Source organism: Aethalodelphis obliquidens, unplaced genomic scaffold, assembly GCF_003676395.1.
Source record: "Aethalodelphis obliquidens isolate GAN/ISIS:26980383/991018 unplaced genomic scaffold, ASM367639v1 scaffold65, whole genome shotgun sequence".
Taxonomy (NCBI): Eukaryota; Metazoa; Chordata; class Mammalia; order Artiodactyla; family Delphinidae; genus Aethalodelphis; species Aethalodelphis obliquidens.
Genome location: NW_020838009.1, coordinates 1,707,623 through 1,726,500, shown reverse-complemented (window position 1 = coordinate 1,726,500; position 18,878 = coordinate 1,707,623). Strand labels below are relative to the sequence as shown.

General features: G+C 47.7%; 1 protein-coding gene across 1 annotated transcript; it reads left to right on the top strand.

Moving 5' to 3' along the window:
* Positions 1-217: 217 nt before the first annotated feature.
* On the top strand, positions 218-18,840 carry GTPBP4 (GTP binding protein 4). The gene is made up of 17 exons (XM_027089385.1): positions 218-324; positions 1,222-1,392; positions 3,309-3,412; positions 3,497-3,633; positions 4,891-4,991; positions 6,154-6,246; positions 6,854-7,045; positions 7,126-7,191; positions 9,488-9,577; positions 10,066-10,176; positions 11,768-11,845; positions 12,127-12,178; positions 12,634-12,734; positions 14,533-14,730; positions 15,700-15,765; positions 17,167-17,310; positions 18,184-18,840. The coding sequence occupies exons 1-17, from the start codon at positions 277-279 to the stop codon at positions 18,334-18,336; spliced, it is 1,905 nt and encodes a 634-aa protein (XP_026945186.1). The 5' UTR covers positions 218-276; the 3' UTR covers positions 18,337-18,840.
* Positions 18,841-18,878: the final 38 nt, after the last annotated feature.

Here is an 18,878-nt window from a genome sequence, read left to right as displayed (position 1 = left end):
AACGTCAAAACCGCTTCCTCCCCGCGGTCTTCCTCCCGCCCTCCGCACGCCCTCAGCCCCACCCCCGGCCCCGTGACCCCTCCTCCGGCCGGGCGGGGGCGCTGTGCGACGCCGAAGCCGGGCGGTGGGGGGGGAAACGTAGGGAGCGCCCGGAAGTGACGCAAAGCTAGCGGAAGTCCCGTCCACCTCGGCGGAAGTTCCTCCTACCCGCTGGCCCTCCCCTCTACCCACCCCGGCGGAAGTCCGGGCCGCCATCCCTCGTGGCTGATCGCAGGCATGGCGCACTACAACTTCAAAAAGATCACGGTGGTGCCGTCCGCCAAGGTAGGCGGCCCCGAGGGCCCTTCCGCCCACACTTTTCTCTGCCGGGTCATGGGAATCGAGGGTCCGGTTTGTAACGCTGGGCTGAGAGGGGTCGCCTCCTCCACCAGGCCCCCGTCTTAGACCATGTTCTCTACAGATTAGGGCCCCCGGGTTAGGGGTCTCCCGAGAGGGTGGCGGCCCTTCCTCAGAAATCAGGGCTGCCCGGGGTTAGGGTCCCTCTTCAGATGTTGGGGTCCTCCCCAGAGAAGAGGGGGAGAGTCAGGGCAAACTTTACGAAGTAGGTAGGTTTTGAACTGTCTCCAAAGGGTTCGTGGATTCTGCCAGATGGAAGAGGGGTCGCGGTCAGAGGCGAGACCGCGGCGTCCCTCCCGGAGCTAACAGTGTTGCCGGCATCTGTCTTCTTGGCTAGTTTGCACTGGGGAATTCATGCAGAAGTCTTTTATATCCTCTGGTAGTCACCTTACATGCCTTAGTCACCTTACCTTAGGAAATTGTATATAGTGGGTTTTAGTTTTATATGTTACTTTATGTACTTTCAAAGCCACAGATACGCAAACTGAAACAGTAGAACTGTTTCTCATTAAAAATTTTTTTTTTCTAATTTATGCTTGAGTTGTCTGGCTACTTACGTTTCAGAGGTTCTTAGGTATTTAGAAATTAGGATAACGTGAAGAAAGCGTAGGATAAAATTTATTTCTGCAGCCATTTGCTGAGTGTTTCTTAAAGGCCAGGAACTATAAAGTTGAGCACGTTTTATAGTGAAGATTTAATTAGAAAATGTGTTTGTAGTTTAAAATATATCGTATTGTTAAATATTAGTCTTTTAAGATGGTTTCAAATAAGTGGGTGAAAGTAGATGTTTTTGGTGTAACTGTGTCTTACTTTATTTAATTGCAGGACTTTATTGATTTAACATTGTCGAAGACTCAACGAAAGACTCCAACAGTTATCCATAAACATTATCAAATCCATCGCATTAGACACTTTTATATGAGGAAAGTTAAATTTACTCAGCAGAATTACCATGACAGACTCTCACAGATTCTGACGGATTTCCCCAAATTGGATGTAAGTGATTCTGGGAAACATAAGTGGTTATGTAAATATGAGCCTTCAGACAGGGTTAAACAAGGTCTGTCTAGAGATAATGAAGGAAAGAGGAAATAATTGACTTGTTGAAGTTTACTCTGAGAGTTAGTGGCAAAACTGGGAACAGAGTACAGGTGTTTTGATTCCTTAGTATCTTTTTTCCCCCGGTCAAAGTCCATCTACGAGGGCCCAGAGCATGCCTCGCTCGGGCTTTTTCTGTAACCTCTAGACTTGTAGGGGCCAACCCGAGCTCTGAAAGCTGTGGACTGAATTCAGGAGCCCGAGCTTCTGGCGGCTTGTGTGCTTCCTCTCCTCCCTCTTTCCAAGGCTCCCTTTCCTGTGGCCTCAAGTTGGGCCAGTGGCTTGAGGCCCAGCAGTGTTTGTGATGTTGTTGCTTCATCAGCTAACGACTGTCTATGTACTTTCTTCACGGGCAAGAAACAGTCTCGTGGGGAGCCGCCTTCTACATTGAGCCCCCAAAGTTGAGCTCTGTTGCGTAGAGCAGTTTGCTTGTGTGTTTGGCTGTAGGATGCAAGAGAGGACACTGCCTGTGGTGTCCCTGTGTGGGGCGACGCTGCTGCAGGGTTGTTGAGGAGGTGATGGATGTGGGATCAGCAGTACAGCCTGAGAGCCTAAATGTGCCACTGCCCTACAACAGTCCCTGAAGGTGGGTTAAGGCAGTGAGAAGAGATTGATTTATGTGACAGAAATTGCTGTTACAAAATTCTGGGACTTGATAGGTGCACAGTGACTACTGGCTGGATGAGGGTGTAGTTTCTTGGGAAAGTGTGTGTACTTCAGGAAGTACCTGGGGATAAAGAAGGCAGTAAGAATGAGATGAAGACACCAGGAAACACCTGATGTGAGCAAACAGAAAATACTTTGATCTAATCAACACCAGAATTTTGTTCTTTGTAAAAAAAAATTTATCTTTTTTATCCTTGGTATCTTTTTTTTTTTAATATACATTAGGGGTTCAAATTTATGAACATTCTATTCCTGTTGGCTTTTATTTTTCAAACTAAAGTTATCTGAGAACAATTTTCGAGTAAAAGGTTGGAGTAGATTATCATTCATTAAACGATTGCTGTGTCTGTTCAGCCGTCACTTTTAAAGCCCCTATCTTGTCTAGTGGGGGAGAAGTGATAATAAACATGAAAACATGTGTGTCATATGGGTATGGAGAAGAGGGAGGGCCACTAGCTGAGCCCTGAAGGAAGCGAGAGCTGTGCGCTACCTGGGGAATGAGCACTGAGGCACAGAAACAGCAAGTGCAAAGGCCCCGGGCTCCAGAGTCTGGTGTCTTCAAGGAACAGGAAGGTCCAGGAGGCGGGTCGGAGGGGGTGTGGGTGGGGCGAGGCGACTTGTGTAGCGGCCTTTGCAGTGGAGCCTGGGACCAGTCTCCCTGGCCTTGCTGTGACTGACTTTCGAAGGAGGACTGGTCTGTGGGGATGAGAGCCCTAGGTGGGGAGCACGGCCGCCAGGGCACTGGTGGCTCCAGAGCTGAGGAGCTGAGAAGCGTCTGCCAAGAAGAGGAGCAGAGATGGGCGGATTGTGGGCTCAAGGGAGTTTTAAAACTTTTAAAAAGTTTTGGGGCAATAATAGCATAAGGTTGATGGGACAGGGAAGAATTTCTCCAGCTCAGTTCTTGAGTGGTTAGGGGCGGGCTCTGGTGCTCAGATGGAGATGGGCCTGGCTGCCCTGCTGACTGCATTTTTCTCTGTGAACTAAACAGTCACTGAACAGGAGAGAGGACTGGGGAGAAGATCCTGGGGGGGTGAGGAAGAGTAAGAGGTGCGATGTGTTTCCCGAAGAAATTATTCTTCAAGTGTTATTCATATATTGGGAGGAGAAACTGCTGGAGCAAAATGACCACTTTGTTTTTCTTGTTACAGGATATTCATCCATTTTATGCTGATTTGATGAACATTCTGTATGACAAGGATCATTACAAGTTGGCTCTAGGACAAATAAATATCGCCAAAAATTTAGTGGACAAGTAAGGTATTTTCTTAATGTAGTATCTTTTAAGTTACTGTTAAAAGAGAGAAAACTCTTACACCTTTCTTTTTATGTCTTTCAGTGTTGCTAAAGATTACGTGCGGCTTATGAAATACGGTGATTCTCTCTACCGCTGCAAGCAGCTGAAACGTGCGGCCCTTGGGCGCATGTGTACTATTATCAGAAGACAGAAGCAGAGTTTGGAATATTTGGAACAAGGTACTTGTTATGCATCAGCAAAAACAGGTTTTAGTGCATTCTGTTAACGTACTTGATCCTTGTCAAGAAGTTATTTTTAAAATGTTTATTTTTGTTTTGTTTTAGAGATAAGAGGATCAAATTATTTTTCCCAGCCTAGCCTGTAAGAAATTCTAACAGGTTAGATATTACTGAAAAAGCAGCTAGCACTTAACATGCTTACACACTAGTAGCACTATTAAGAAAATTTATGTTTTTTAAGTTTAATAGGTAAGGCATGTACGTTATAAATCATGGGGAAGTAATAAAACATATAAAAATAAAGTGACCCATAGTTTTACCTGTTACTGACAATATGGTGCATTTCTTTGTAAAACGTGTTAGCATCAAACTGCTACTCCAGTTTTGTTACCTGGTAGTTTTTTTCAGTAGGATGATTTCTTAATTAATGTAGTAGGACTTTTTTTTTTTTTTTGCGGTACGCGGGCCTCTCACTGTTGTGGCCTCTCCCGTTGCGGAGCACAGGCTCCGGACGCGCAGGCTCAGTGGCCATGGCTCACGGGCCCAGCCGCTCCGCGGCATGTGGCATCTCCCCAGACCGGGGCACGAACCCGTGTTCCCTGCATCGGCAGGCGGACTCTCACACTGCGCCACCAGGGAAGCCTTGTAGTAGGACTTTTATTGAAACAATTTTTTGCCTTTTTGCATGCATATATTTTTACATTTCAAGTGTTTTTAACTGATTTGGTTTTGGACCCCCCCCCCCCCCCCCCCGCCTCTTGCTAATAATTTGTGACAAGATTGTAACACTGGGCTGCTTTAACAGTGCTTCCAGTGAGCCGTTAGGTCATCAGGGTGGCCCACTGGTGTCGCTGGAGCAGACGAGGCCCCTGTGGGTTTCTCATTACGTGAAAGTAGCCTGCTGCCCAGCCAGGAAGTGATGGCACACACACTCGCTTGAAAGTGCTCTTTCAAACATCTCTCATACTCATTTGTCTGGGTTGTGTGGTTTGGGCCCCATCTTGTACCTGTTGGATAGGAATCTATGCTGTCGGGCCTGGGAGCAGGATTCCTGGTACAGCCTGGATGCCCGGTGCCTCCGCAGCTGGTCCCTTCTCCGTTCATTCGTATTCTCTCAGTCACATACATGATAAATGTTGGAGTGAGGGTGATGTGACCACAGTCCTGGGGTGCACAGCTAAGTTGAGCAGATCTTCAGCTTTGAGTTTCTTAAGTTTTCTTATGAAATTAAGCACGTTTACTGTAAACTTCTCACAGTGCGTCAGCATCTGTCCCGTCTGCCGACCATTGACCCGAATACAAGGACCCTGCTTCTGTGTGGGTACCCGAATGTCGGCAAGTCCAGCTTCATCAATAAGGTTGGTCCGCCTGACGGCGCAGTGACCAAGGACCTGACTGCCTGGGGTGAGGCCGGCTGCAGTCAGTCCTCTAGTCGGCACTGCCCTGGGCCCAAAACATTCTTCCTCCCATCCTCGAGGATCGACCCTGAACCTGGATGGATATTGCAGTTATGGGGACCATTTTATTGTTGGGTTTTGTCTGTGTCCTACAAATTTCTAAGGGATTTGAGACGTTTGAATACGTTTCTGTTAACACATGGACATGCGTGTCCCGGGAACAGTAGTGCCAGGGAGTCACTGTTGACCGTGCAGACTGTGCCTGCTGAACTGGCCTTCCCAGGCTCCAGAGGTGTTTCTCAGGTGATGTCACCCGGGTTGCTGTGTCAACTTGCATGTAAACTATTTGGTTTGTGTAGTGGGAAGTGGTTGCCCTTTACTTAGTTTATTATCAGAGTTAAAGGAACTGTTTAAGTAACGCAGCACCTTAGCTGAGCTCAGGGACCTGAATGGAGTAGAAACTGTGTTTAAAGTGTCAGCTCACAACCAGCAACAGCCCAGGTGCCAAAAAAACAATGGTTACGTGTGTGGCTCTTTGCTACTAAGAACACTCCTGCAGATTTGTAGGTTTTTGTTTTGTCTACAAGTGGCACTGACACAGTGACAGCTGAGCTCTGCAGTGTCTCAGCTGACCTCTCCAGGGCTTGTGAGCCAGGCCTTGGGGGTTAGACGGGCCGCTTAATTAACTAACATTAAACAACAACAGAAAATTCAGTCCTCAGTCTCATGACCACATTTCAGGAGTTCAGGGACCCCGCGTGGCTTGCAGGCCGTTGTGAGGTGCAGGTGTAGAGCGTTCCCGTCATCACAGGAAGTTCTGTTGGGCGTCGCTGGGGCCAGGATGGGTGAGAGGAGGAGCTGGTTGGTGTCCTCCAGGTGCTGGGCCTTCCTTGCTCCCTGATGCCTGATTCATACACTGCCTCTGCAGCCCGGGTCCTGAAGAAGAGGATCCCGTCCGCCTGCTGAGGTGCTGACTCCTGTCAGAGTTGAATCCTGTGAGGTTGAATCTCGTGGGGCTTTTTTTGTTTTTTTCCTACCCCAGCAGTTAGTCTCGATAACACGTAGGTGCCGCGTTTACTCTGTTGCAGAGGATACGCAGTACAGGACTTGTGGTTTGTTCCAGGTGACGAGAGCAGATGTGGACGTCCAGCCCTATGCCTTTACCACCAAGTCTCTGTTTGTTGGGCACATGGATTACAAGTATCTGCGCTGGCAGGTGAGAGCTGTCTAAGCTGGGACAGTCGTGGCCTTGTTCCTGGAGTTTGATTCCGGGGATTCCCACAGACTAGTTAGTGTCTGCCCACGTCCCAGTGTATGCAGGGTCACAGGGAAGGCTGGGGGGTCACCGGGAACGTCCCCGTGGACAAGCTCCACCAAGCTCGGGGGACGCGGCAGCTCCCAGCAAGCCTTCTGCGCTTGGCAAATGGTGGTGCTTCTGATGGGCCGGTCATCAGAAACCATTTACAAGCGTGACGCAGCCTGTTTCCATAGTTGAATTTAGTGTTATGAGAGGTGATGTCATTCCTAGCATGTGGGAGCAGTTATCCCAGTGTTTCTATGTTGTCACTAATGGAAAGAGGGGTCCTTCTCAGGGTCGTTGGCAAGTTTGTTCTTCAATGAGCTCTGCAGCCCCCTCACCCGTTTTTCATACTTAATTTGTCCTTTTCCCCTGCTGCCTTGTTTGTTTACCGTGGTCAGTTGGGAGCCCTGCATTTTCTTTACCAGCTTTGTCAGAGCTGGTCTGGGTTTGTCAGCGCCCTCGGCCTGTGCTGGGCAAGCAGCTTGTGCAGACGTGGGCTCTGGAGTAACGAGTCTGACCTTAGGTGGTGGATACTCCGGGGATCCTGGACCACCCTCTGGAGGATCGCAACACCATTGAGATGCAAGCCATCACTGCACTGGCTCACCTGCGAGCCGCGGTTCTCTACGTGATGGATTTGTCTGAGCAGTGTGGGCACGGACTCGGGGAGCAGCTGGAGCTCTTCCAGAACATCAGGCCGCTCTTTGTCAACAAGGTGAGTGTGGGGACCAGTGTTTTAGTTTGTAACCTGCAGCGTGAAGGTAATAATTTCATTATTTTTCTTTCTTATTCTAGCCTCTTATCATTGTAGCAAACAAATGTGACGTGAAGAGAATAGCTGAACTTTCTGAGGATGATCAGGTAAATCACCTTGATGTTTTCAATATTTCCTACTAATTCTGAATCTCGTCTTACACAATCAGAGTTGAAAAGGAATGTTAGCGATGCTAGTCTGGTTTTTGTTTTGCAGCTGAGATAATGTCCTCACTGATTGAGTCGACGTGACCTTATGAAAGCCCGTTCATGGCAAACAGACCATGAGGTTTCCTGGTTCCTACTCTCTCAGAGGCTGTGGGGCGGGCTGTGCGTGTGGTCAGTACAGCAGCCTTCAGGAGACTGCTCGTTTGGAAGGGGCTGCCTCTCTTGTTGGGGCCTTAAAACGAGCAAAGCACCCCAAGGTTCGCCTCAGCTCCTTGGGCCTGGGCTGCTGGCTGCTCTGGAGCAGTACCTGCAGCGAAGTGTCTAGTGGGAGGCATTTCTCGGGTGTTACTGGAGTACCTGCTTCACAGATTCTGTGGGGAGATGTTGGGGACTGAGTGAGTGAGGGAAAAGGAGTGTCTGCAGACCTTCCAGAACCGTGACCCTGTCGTGTCTGCTGTAATTTTCCAGGTGGCAGGTAACGTCGTTAGCCTTAGGTTTTCAAGCTGTTTGACCCTGTGTCCGTCCCCAGGAGGCATCTCTCAGGACAAATGCTTCGAGAAGCTCTGCGCTGGTCCAGTGGTTCTGTCTCGTGGCCCCACCAGCAGTGTTGGCGTTGCTTTTCGGTGGTAATGTGTCGTAAGTCAGGGCACACCCCGGGCCTCCGCAGTCAGACTCTGGGAGGCCCAGCAGCCCACTTTGCAAGGCCCCGTTTGGTGTGAGAGGCGCTGCGCTTGTCTGGCCTGAGCAGAGGGTCTCTAGGGGGGCTGTGCTCTTGTCTCTGGCTCTCTCTGGTGCTGTTTGAACAGCTTAATCCTTGGTGAGAACGTGGTGTGTTTAAACAGCCATTCTGGTGTCCCTGGGCACTGCCGTGTACTCTACGTTACTGATGATGTAAACGCTGATGTCAGAGAATTCTCTTTTCTTTGAAAGGGTCAGATACTTACTCGGTGATCTCAGTTTTTCAGGCTAAGAGCACTGGAGTGTGGAGGGGAGGGCAGGTCAGGAGTGATCCTTGTGCCGGAAGCTCAGCCCTTGGGGTTAGACACGCCCAAGTCCTGCCCCCACTGCCAGCTATGATGGAGTTTCAGTGGTGGGAACAGTTGCATCACTGGGTTGGGAAGCAGGGTTGCGGGTGCTGTGAACGCTGGTCAGCGCCGCGTGGGGCCTGCTCTGGGTCGGTTGGTGACTGATGTCTCTGGAGCTGCAGTGCAGGTTTTGCCCCATCTCGCACAAGGCACGTGGCGGCAGGTGCGGTGTCTTATGCGGGTCATGCTGGTAGGTGGTATGACTGGTCTTTCCAGGGAGTGGGGGGAGCAGAACTCATTCCTGAGAAGCTTGACTGTTGTGAATTGGCCACCTGTGTCTGAGCGTTGTCACATGGTCAGGCTGGCAGCAAGGTGTCGGGTGGCGTTGGTGGAGGCGCAAATGAAGTCCCTTGTCCTGGGGTCTTGGTGGTTCGTTCATAGCTGGATTCGTACACGTTGCTGTATCGTTTTCTAAGGAATTATCTTAGGCTGTGGAGGCCAGGTATTTTATAAAAAACAGCATTGAGAATATTCTCTATGAAAATCGGTATCTTAATTTTCTCAAGGTTCTCTTCAGAAGGGTAAGTCTCACAGAATGTTCCAGAGAGCCTCTGGTTTGCTTGCTGTAGTTTGATTTGATCCTCCCCGTAATGTATATTTTCTTTTCTTTTTTAAAAAAAATTAATTTATTTTTGGCTGCGTTGGGTCTTCATTGCTGCGCGCGGGCTCTCTCTAGTTGCGGTGAGTCGGGGCTATTCTTCATTGCGGTGCACGGACTTCCCCATTGCAGTGGCTTCTCTTGTTGCGGAGCATGGGCTCTAGGTGCGCAGGCTTCAGTAGTTGTGGCACACGGGATCAGTAGTTATGGCTCGCGGGCACTAGAGCACAGGCTCAGTAGTTGTGACCCACGGGCTTAGTTGCTCCGCGGCATGTGGGATCTTCCCGGACCAGGGCTCGAACCCGTGTCCCCTGCATTGGCAGGCGGATTCTTAACCACTGTGCCACCAGGGAAGCACCTGTATTTTCTTAATCACAGCTGAATTTAGGGAAAAATAAATAACTGTTTTGGGGAGATGTCCTTCAAAAGAATTAAAAAACCACAGATGTGTTAATTATAATTAGCATTTATAGCACCCATTTGAGGAGAAGTAAGATTTGTTCATGGGGAACTGGGGATAAACACAGCTCTCATTTGTCCTTTGTATTCCCAGAAAATATTTCTAGATCTGCAGGCTGAAGGGTTTTCTGTTGTGGAGACCAGCACCCTGACGGAGGAAGGGGTTATTAAAGTGAAGACAGAGGTCAGTGCTTCCTCACAAGCAGGGTTGATCCCTTTCCTCGACAGGAATGTTTCTCTCTGAGTGTTAACAACCCTGAGTGCTAGTAGCTCCGCCTGAGAGATGAATCCCGGGGCCCCCACCCGCCCAGTGAACATGTGAAGAGATGCTCACACTCCCAGCACAGGTCATTTTCACTTAGTCCTGCTGCCTCAGGGTTCTTCCTTGGGCTGGGCCTGACCCTGACCCGGGAAGGAAGAGAGAGGTCCCCTCCGCACCCGGCCCACCCTCTCCCGTCCCGGAGCGTGAGGTCTGCCTCAGGGCAGTTACTTGGACCTTGGGGGTCCCAGCACTCAGCCATCAGATGCTACCTCTGAGGGAAAAGCGTAGCAGGTTCCAAACCTGGGGACCGTCCTCTGGTTATGGGGTCTCTGGTTCCTGGTTCCTTCCAGAAGGCAACATGAGGCTCTGCCGGGTGCCCTGTGACCTGGTGCCACGTTTTCTCACCTTAGGCTTGTGACAGGCTTTTGGCTCATCGAGTTGAAACCAAAATGAAAGGAAATAAAGTGAACGAGGTGCTGAACAGACTGCATTTGGCTGTTCCCAGCAGAAGAGATGACAAGGTAAAGCCGCCTGTGGAGGCCCTTGAGGCAGGGGGTTGCAATGGCTGGTGGGGACCCACGCGCCTGCCTCCCCGGTAGTGGATTTCCCGGGTGTTCTCGCATCTTTCTCAGAATGAAAGTTATGCCATGTATGTCAGGAAGAATCGAAGCGGTGAGAGGAAGAGTATGAAGAGCCGGGTTAAACCTGCTCCCCCACCAGAGGCTATTACTGTAACTCTCAGCTTGTCTATTTGTCCAGAAACATTTTGGCATATAAGCTTCTTTTAAAACACAGGAATATATTTTCTTTCAAGTTTTTCATTTTCTTGCTATTAAAAACTAGTGCTCAAGGGTACGTTTTCATACATAGGTCTCTGTTTTTAATTGCAAATATATCTGTAGACTGAATTTTAAGGCATGGCATCGAAAATGTCATTGTCCTCCAACAATGCCTTGCAGGTTTATACTTCTGAAGGTTTGAGAATGCACACTTCCTGTTGTGTCAGTGTGACGGACTAAAGATGCTTCCATTGTTGCGATGTGTTTCTTTTTTCTTTTTTTGCTGTGCTGCACAGCTTGTGGGATCTCAGTTCCCCGACCGGCGATTGAGCCCAGGACCATGTCAGTGAAAGCCCAGAATCCTAACCACTAGGCCACCTGGGAATTCCCCCTTTTTATTTATTTTAATGTTTCTTATGTATTTATTCATTCAACGCTAATTTTTGGCAGCTAGTCTAGGCATTAACAATACAGGTAAAGATCACTGTCAGTGACGTTGTTAATGATTTTTATCATATTTGTTCTCAAAAAGTTACACCAGTTTTCAGTTTTTTTCATTACCACACTTTTTTTCCCCAAAATAAAGTGGAAATTACATTATAAGAAGTGATATTTCTACACTGTAGTTTCAGGCAGTCACACTCAGTGATTATTCAACATGATTGTTTTCAGTTAGTGAACATCACGTGGAACAGGATATATATCTTGGTGTTGACATACTTGCTTTTTCACTTCTTTAGGTTATTTCTTACTGATTTGTAATTTATATATTAAGGAAATCAGACTCTTGTATGTTCTGTAGATTTGTTTTCTTTTTGTCAAAGGTATTTTTTATTCTGTATTCTGATGGTTCAATTTTTAAAATTTTACCTTTTTTTTTAATAGAAGTCTTCATTTAGTTGTGATTTTATCTTGTTCATGGGAAGCAGGTGGTGGTCTTCACCCAGCTCATCGTTTATCTCAGGACTGATGGCTGGATGGTGTGTCTTCCCATCGTATTCCCTTCTGTGCTTGGGCTTATGTCTGAATTTCTCCTGTTCATTGATCTGCTTTATTTCTCCTGTACTGCTTTCTTCATCCATAATTTTTCTTGATTCTCTTACTGTTTGTTTTTTCTAAATAAACTTTAGAATCGGCTTTCGGAGCCTTCCCAGCTTCCTTGCCCAGACTGGCCTTGCACCTTCCCGTCTCCCTCAGATCATCTTGGTTTTTAGTTGGTCTGGGTGTGGTTTGTGTTTCCCTTGCAGATGGAGAATTTGCTTGTGGTTTTTCATCTTTGTGTTTTGATTTAGCAAGGCATTTCATGTAGGTATTTCCACTCATGTCTTCTCAGGAGCGGCCCCCATTCATCCCTGAAGGAGTCGTGGCACGCAGAAAGAGAATGGAGCTTGGGGAGCCGAAGAGGAGGCGGGTAAGTGACGGGAGCGCCCATGGGCCTGCGCTGAAGAGCGTGTGTGGGGCAGGGCTTTGGAGCATAAACCCCCTGGGGCCTGGACACCCTCCTGGGTGGAGGTGCCAGGTCCGCCAGTGGCAGAAACAGCTTTCCCACCAGAAATGGGTGCTGAGCCTCAGGTGCTGAAAGGATTGGCTCTTCGGTTGGAGGAGGGGTGATTCCACAGGGAAGGGAGGGGGCCCAGCAGTTCTGGATCTGAAGGTCAAATAGCGCTGATGAAAACTGTGTTTTCATTGCAGGAACGGGACATTGAGCTGGAAATGGGAGATGATTATATTCTGGATCTTCAAAGTAAGGGCTCAAATGTGATAGTTGTTTTCAGATGCCAGTTGTGTGAAAAATGTGAAAGTGCATTAATGGGTGCAAGTCTTCCAGCATTTTGTTAATTTAATTTCTTGAAGGTGAGAGGTTGCATACTGCCAGGACTCTGAGATTTCTTCCTTCCAGGTAGTTTTCTGTGAGTGATCATTTCTGTAGCTTACCTATCATATAAGTGTTGGACCAGGCTGATATTGTTGATAATCTGTTGTTCATGCCTTTGGACACTTGATCCTGAGGTACTGATGGGTCTTAGGATGTGCTTGGAGCAATCCTTTGGTCGAGCACGTTACCTTGCTTACCTAGTGTTGAACACAAGTGCTCTGTTGTCTTCACAGGTGTAGGACTTGTGTAAGTGGTGGCTCGTTTGGGGCACACAGTAGTTGATGTTAAAAACAACTATAAACTTTTTGTTCTTTGACCTTTAGAGTACTGGGATATAATGAATTCATCTGAGAAACATGATAAGATACCTGAGATCTGGGAAGGCCATAACATAGCCGACTATATTGATCCTGACATCATGCAGGTTTGTATCACTAGTTAAATCATGTGACTTTTATTCCTCTTTAACACGACCACCGAAAGACACGCACACAACTTTCCACTCACCTCTGTCCGTGGCCCTCGTTCCTTCTACGCCCACCAAGACCCCGGGGGCCCTGCCTCTTGGGGCCCTGCACACGCAGCACCGTGTCCCTGCATCGGGTGCTGGTGCAGACTCTCCCCCTTCCTCCTAGACCTCCCGCCCGAGCTCTTGTGCTGGTCTCAGGGGCGGCCTCACTTCATAAGGGAGTCCCCGGGGCGTGGACGCCCTCGTCGCCACCCCATGTGGGTCCCTCTGGCTGCAGGTGCTGCTCGCTCCCCGCCTGACCCCTTGTCTTCCCCAAGTTCTGCCCCGGCACACACAGCTGCCTCCTGTTTCAGTCCTCTCCTTGTTTGCTGTTTCTTAACATATGAGTGTCCATAGAAAACAAAAACTTCTTAGACCCTGTGTTCTCCTTTAGTTGCTATCCTTTCTCTCCTGAGTCAAGTGTTGTTTTTTTTTTAATGTGTTAAAGTGTACAGTTAAGTAGCATCTAGTACCTTTATGGTGTTGTGCAACCACCACCCCTGTGTAGTTGCAGAACCTTTTCATCATCCCCAAAGTAACTCGCAGTACTCGATAAGTAATCACTTCCTAGTCTCCCCTCCCCCTAGCCTCAGGCAACCACAAATCTCTTTTCCGTCTCTCTAGATTTGCCTGTTTTATATATTTTATATAAATGGAGTCTTACAATATGTTGATCTTATTCCACTTAGCATAATATTTTCAAGGTTCAGCCATGTTGTAGCGTGTGTCAGAGCTTTCATTCCTTTTTATTGCTTAGTGATATTTTATTGTATATGTGTAGCACATTTTGTTTATCCATTCATCCGTTGATGGACATAGGGTTGTTTCCACTGTTTGGGTATTGTGATTAGTGCTACTATGAACGTTGATGGATAAGTATTGAGTGCCTGTTTTCAACACTTTTGGGCAGATTCCTAGGAGTAGAGTTGCTGGGTCATAAGGTAATTTTATGTTTCACTTTTTGAGAAACTGCCAGCCAAGTTTTTAAAAAAATATTTTATAAATATTTGTAACATATGTTCCTTGTTTCCCTTGTTATTCACTCCTCAGTTCTCAAATGGCATCCTTAATTTATATTTCATGTCTTAATCTCTTCAGTTGTGCCTCTTGCTTTGTCTCTTACTCTGTGGCATCCTGTTTCTGTAGTCTGGGCTCAGATGGCCTGACTTGGCCTTCCCGTCCAACCTCCCTCCCTATGCCTTTTCACGCTAGTACTGATGGGGATACCTCTGACTCGGGTTCCTGTCAAGGTTTATTCATTATATGTATTTAAAATTTTTATTAACTGTATGGGCAACGAGCTTGTGTTTGGGATGGCTTTGGGATGGATACACGGGCTGTCGTGGTCCAAGGCCAGTTCAGATTGATGTTCTCTGTTCTTCAAGAATGGAGGGTCTTTCATGTACCTGCTGGGAGCGAGGGGAACATTTTACACTTTTTAACCTCAGAATTGGGAGTGGTTGTTTCTAAAGAAGGAAAAGAAGTGGCACAGAATAGTCGGTGGCTGGCGGCTTAGTCTTTGTGCTCATCTCCGCACGGAGCCTGTTTGTGGGGAGGTGAGCCCTGGCACAGAGGGCGAGGCCCACGTGAGTCTGGACCCGGGTGTTCATCATACCCCGAAAGGCTTAGGAGAAACCTGGTTTCTATAAAGATTGTTACACTTGTTTATGAGTTTTTCATTGTTGGCTTTGTTTAATTATGACTTTTTTAAAAGAAATTGGAAGAGTTGGAAAAAGAAGAAGAGCTAAGAACAGCTGCTGGAGTGTATGACAGTGAATCTGAAACTGAAGATGAAGAAATGGCGGAAATCCAACAGCTGGCAAAACAGATTAGGGAAAAAAAGAAGTTGAAGATTCTGCAGTCCAGAGAGAAGGACACACAGGGACCCAGGATGCCTCGGACAGCCAAGAAGGCAAGTGTCGTGTCATGTCCAAGAGCGTCACCTATTTCTTTGTGTATTGGAGTCTTGTATGGTCCATGCTAAACATGCTTCACTTTGTTTTGTTGGTATAAGTTGGCTTTTGAGGTTGAGTGAGTGTTGATCGTTCATATTCTGAGTATTATACCCCTTCTTGGTGACTTTCACTGTTGGATTCAACCCCTTTGTAGCTGTACAAATGGAGATTGTGAGATATGCATAAATTTGTAGAGGTAAAGTCGCCAATTAACACATTCTTATTCTTTAATTCTTTATTAGGAGTCATCTTTTACAATTTACAGAAAAACTAACCCAATCTAACTTAGGGCCAAAGGTGATTTAACTGGGCCCTGTGACTGGTTAGGACGGGGAAGTTGACACTGAGGCACAGGTGGATCAGATGGTGTCAGGGTCCTTCCAGTTCTCAGGTCCGTCTTCTTAGCCTCTTCCTCCTGCTCCGTGCTCTTGTCCAGAGGCACAGCTCCCCAGGGAAAGAGGATGGTGTGCAGGGCAGTTAGAGTGAGATGGGGCAGGAGGGAAAATGTCGGATGCTGGGCACCTCTCCATGGAGGATATTCATGTGTTCGAAATACTGTTTCTGTGTGGTGGCGAATGACTGTCTCTTGACAGACGTGGCCATCGCTGTATCCCCCCCATCGTGGGGCTCCGTGTGCTTGGGAGGAGATGCTGGCCTCTGGGGTCTGCATGTGGGAATCCCCGGGGAGCTGAGCGGAATCCAGGGGCAACACGTACGTCGTCCCGCTCAGAAAAATTGCCCAGGATATGTTAATTTTCATGTTATTTAATGAGTTGTACAAAAACATACACATGAGCCCAAGTAAAAGAATTTCTAAAATAAGTGTATCGTGGATCATTGTAAAAGGTACGGTTTCCCTTGAAATTTTTTTTTAAACATTTTATCAAGCTAATTTTGCTTAAAACAATGTCCATTTCCGCCTTCAGGTTCAGCGGAAGGTTTTGGAGGATGAGATGCGCAGTCTTGGTGTCGACATGGACAACAAAGACAACGTGAGTGCAGACGGCCTCAGAGCCATGGGTGGGGCAGCGCCGTCCTGGGAACCAGGGCAGGAGTGGGTTACAGAGGAGTTAGCACTTCTGGGGTTTGTGCTGAGAATTATGTTGTTTTGTGCAGTTTTTAGTACTTGAGCTGCAACTTTGATTTTGGTGACTGATGTCTTCACATAGAGCTTCAGTTTAGACACCAGGTAAACGTGAGGTGGTCTGGAGTTTCTTGGCATGAGAGTTACGTAGGCTGTAAATAGCTCAAAGCTGTTCCTCGGAGCCCAGAGGTTAGAAGGCATTTCAGATACCTTTTTCAGGATCCCAATTTTTCTTGCTTGATGAATTACTCTGGAGAATGCACATCTTTGTGTGAAAGAACGTCTTCATGTTCTGGATTGTTTTCTCAAAACAGAGTCCAAGAAGTGGAATTTCCGAAACAAAGGATGACATTGTGTTAGACTAATTCAGATTTTGATCAGCAATGCGTGAGCGTATCCTGCTCACATGGGGTGTTATTTTCATGTTCACATATGGCTTCTGACTTTGGATTGTTTATCAGGTGCTCGGCTCTAGGGTGCCTGCCTCTCACATCATTGTGTCATCTTATTTCAAAACAGTAACATGAGGGGGCGCCACGGGCCGGGTGCCAAGCTGCTGGCTTGCAGAGCTGGATCTCAGCACCCACAAGGCTGAGCTTTCAGGCGGCCGTCACTGTGTTGAGGCGGATGATCCTGGAAGCGGGGCATGAAGGAGAGACAGCTCTTTACATAAACTGTGCTGCTAATGTGGCTGAACAGGCAGCTCTAAGTAAAGTTTTTTAAATGGAGTTAAAATCAGCTCTGTAACTTAAAGCAGCTGTGGAAGTGAAAAAGAATATTTGGGACTTCCCTGGTGGCGCAGTGGTGAAGAATCCACCTGCCAATGCAGGGGACACAGGTTCGAGCCCTGGTCCAGGAAGATCCCACATGCCGCGGAGCAACTAAGCCCGTGCGCCGCAACTACTGAGCCTGTGCTCTAGAGCCCGCGTGCCACAACTACTGACCCTACGTGTCACAACTACTGACCCTGCGTGCCACAAGTACTGAAGCCCACACGCCCAGAGCCCGTGCTCCGCAACAAGAGAAGCCACCGTAATGAAAAGCCCATGCACCACAATGAAGAGTAGCCCCGCTCACGGCAACTAGAGAAAGCCCGTGCGCAGCAACAAAGACCCAATGCAACCAAAAAAAAAGAGTTTGACCAATAATTAATGTGAAGTTAACTATGTGTATTTTAAATGTATTTAACTTATTTGACGATGGTTCTAAAAACCCCTCCATGTGCCTTCCCCCCTCGTTGTAATAATTTCATGTTTGTCCCTAAGGCTGGGACCCTGAGGCACTGAAGTTTGCTTTCTGTGTGTTTCAGGCCCATTATGTGGTCCAGGCCAGAAGGGCTCGGAGCGTCACACGGAAAAGGAAGCGGGAAGACTCTGTCCCACCCACGTCTGTGGCCCGGATTCGCAGTTGCTCTCGGACCCCACGTGATGTCTCTGGTCTCCGGGATGTCAAGGTTAGTCCTTGTAAGGTGAAATTAATAAAATGGTAGCTTCTGTTGTTGATCGCATGAGGGTTCAGGGCACACACTTGAATCTGCAAGAACTGTGGGGTGGGGATGGGGGGAGTGGGCGTTGGCTGTGTGCTGTACCCCGAGAGACGGGCTTGGGCCTGGCACAGCCGGGTGTCCCTGGACCTTTGCCCTCAGTGCATGTGTTCCTTGTTGGGGTGGACAGAGCAGGGTGTGGTAATAGCACCACAGCCTGATCCTCTGTCCTCGCCGCTCAGGGCTGTGCCTGGAAGTGGTCCTGCTCAGAACCTGGACATGGGGCCTTCACCCACCACAGGCCCATGTGGGGAGCCAGCCCATAGAGAGCTGTTTGGGAGTCTTTTGGGAAAGACACTTTGGATGTATACCGTCTCTTTTGCTGAAACTTCTTTTTTTTAAATAAACACAAAAATGATTAGTTTTAGCATTTTGAAAATTCAGGTGAGAAAGTTTGTGTATAAACTTACAAGCAGTCTCCCTTTTGGGAGCCCGAGTTTCCCATTCCACCACACCGCCAGCATTGACACTTGTCAGTCAGATGGGAGTAGTTTCATGGGCCGGAATCTCAGTGTCCCCGTGTGTCTGAGAGGAAGTCCAGGTCTGAGTGTATCTGGTCCCTGTAGGTACGAGACTTGTCTGGGTAGTTTCCATCTTGGAGATACTGGCTGAGCTCCTGCAGGTCCTGTGGTGGATCCACGGGAACATGGTGTGAGTGAGACTCACCAGGGTTTCTCTTCACAGCACAGACCCGGACCATTCAGACAGTGTGTTAACAGGTAATGGAAGTTTGCTTGGAAATTGGATTTTCCACAGCTGACGTGTTTTTCTTCTCCTTTATAGATGGTGAAGAAAGCCAAGACCATGATGAAGAATGCTCAGAAGAAGATGAATCGCTTGGGGAGGAAAGGGGAGGCAGACAGACATGTGTTTGACATGAAACCCAAGCACCTGCTCTCGGGAAAGAGGAAAGCTGGTAAAAAGGACAGGAGATAGTGTCTATCGTAGCTGAAGCGCTTTGGCTCGACTTCTTCCTGGTTTGGTTTCACAGAATTGGAGTCGGACTTCTTCCTGGTTTGGTTTCACAGAATTGGAGTCGTGATCTGTAAACTGAACGTGACAATGGAATAACTCAAGCACTTGTTGTTTGGCTGAAAGCTGTGGTTACTCGATAACTGTCCAGGTGTGGGGGATTTTTATCGCTGCATAATATTACAGATATTTTGAGCAGGCAGTGGTTTCTCATTTATGGAGTTTTGGTTGCTTCAGACTTGCAGGGCTGGAAGGATATATTTATGTGACTACATTGTTTTTGATGGAGAAAAATCTTACTCTCTTGTGCAACAGGGAACTTTGGTTTCACTGCATGTGAAGAGTCCTTAGCTGGTGAAAGCTTACAGATGTCAGGATGCCAGGACTAAGTTATCTTCTAGTCCTTTTGTACGATGTACTGTCTTCAACTATTTTATCCAAAATAAACTTCAAAAGAAAGCAGTTTTATTTAGTTGGTTTTGTTTTTGTTTTTTTTAGTTACAAAT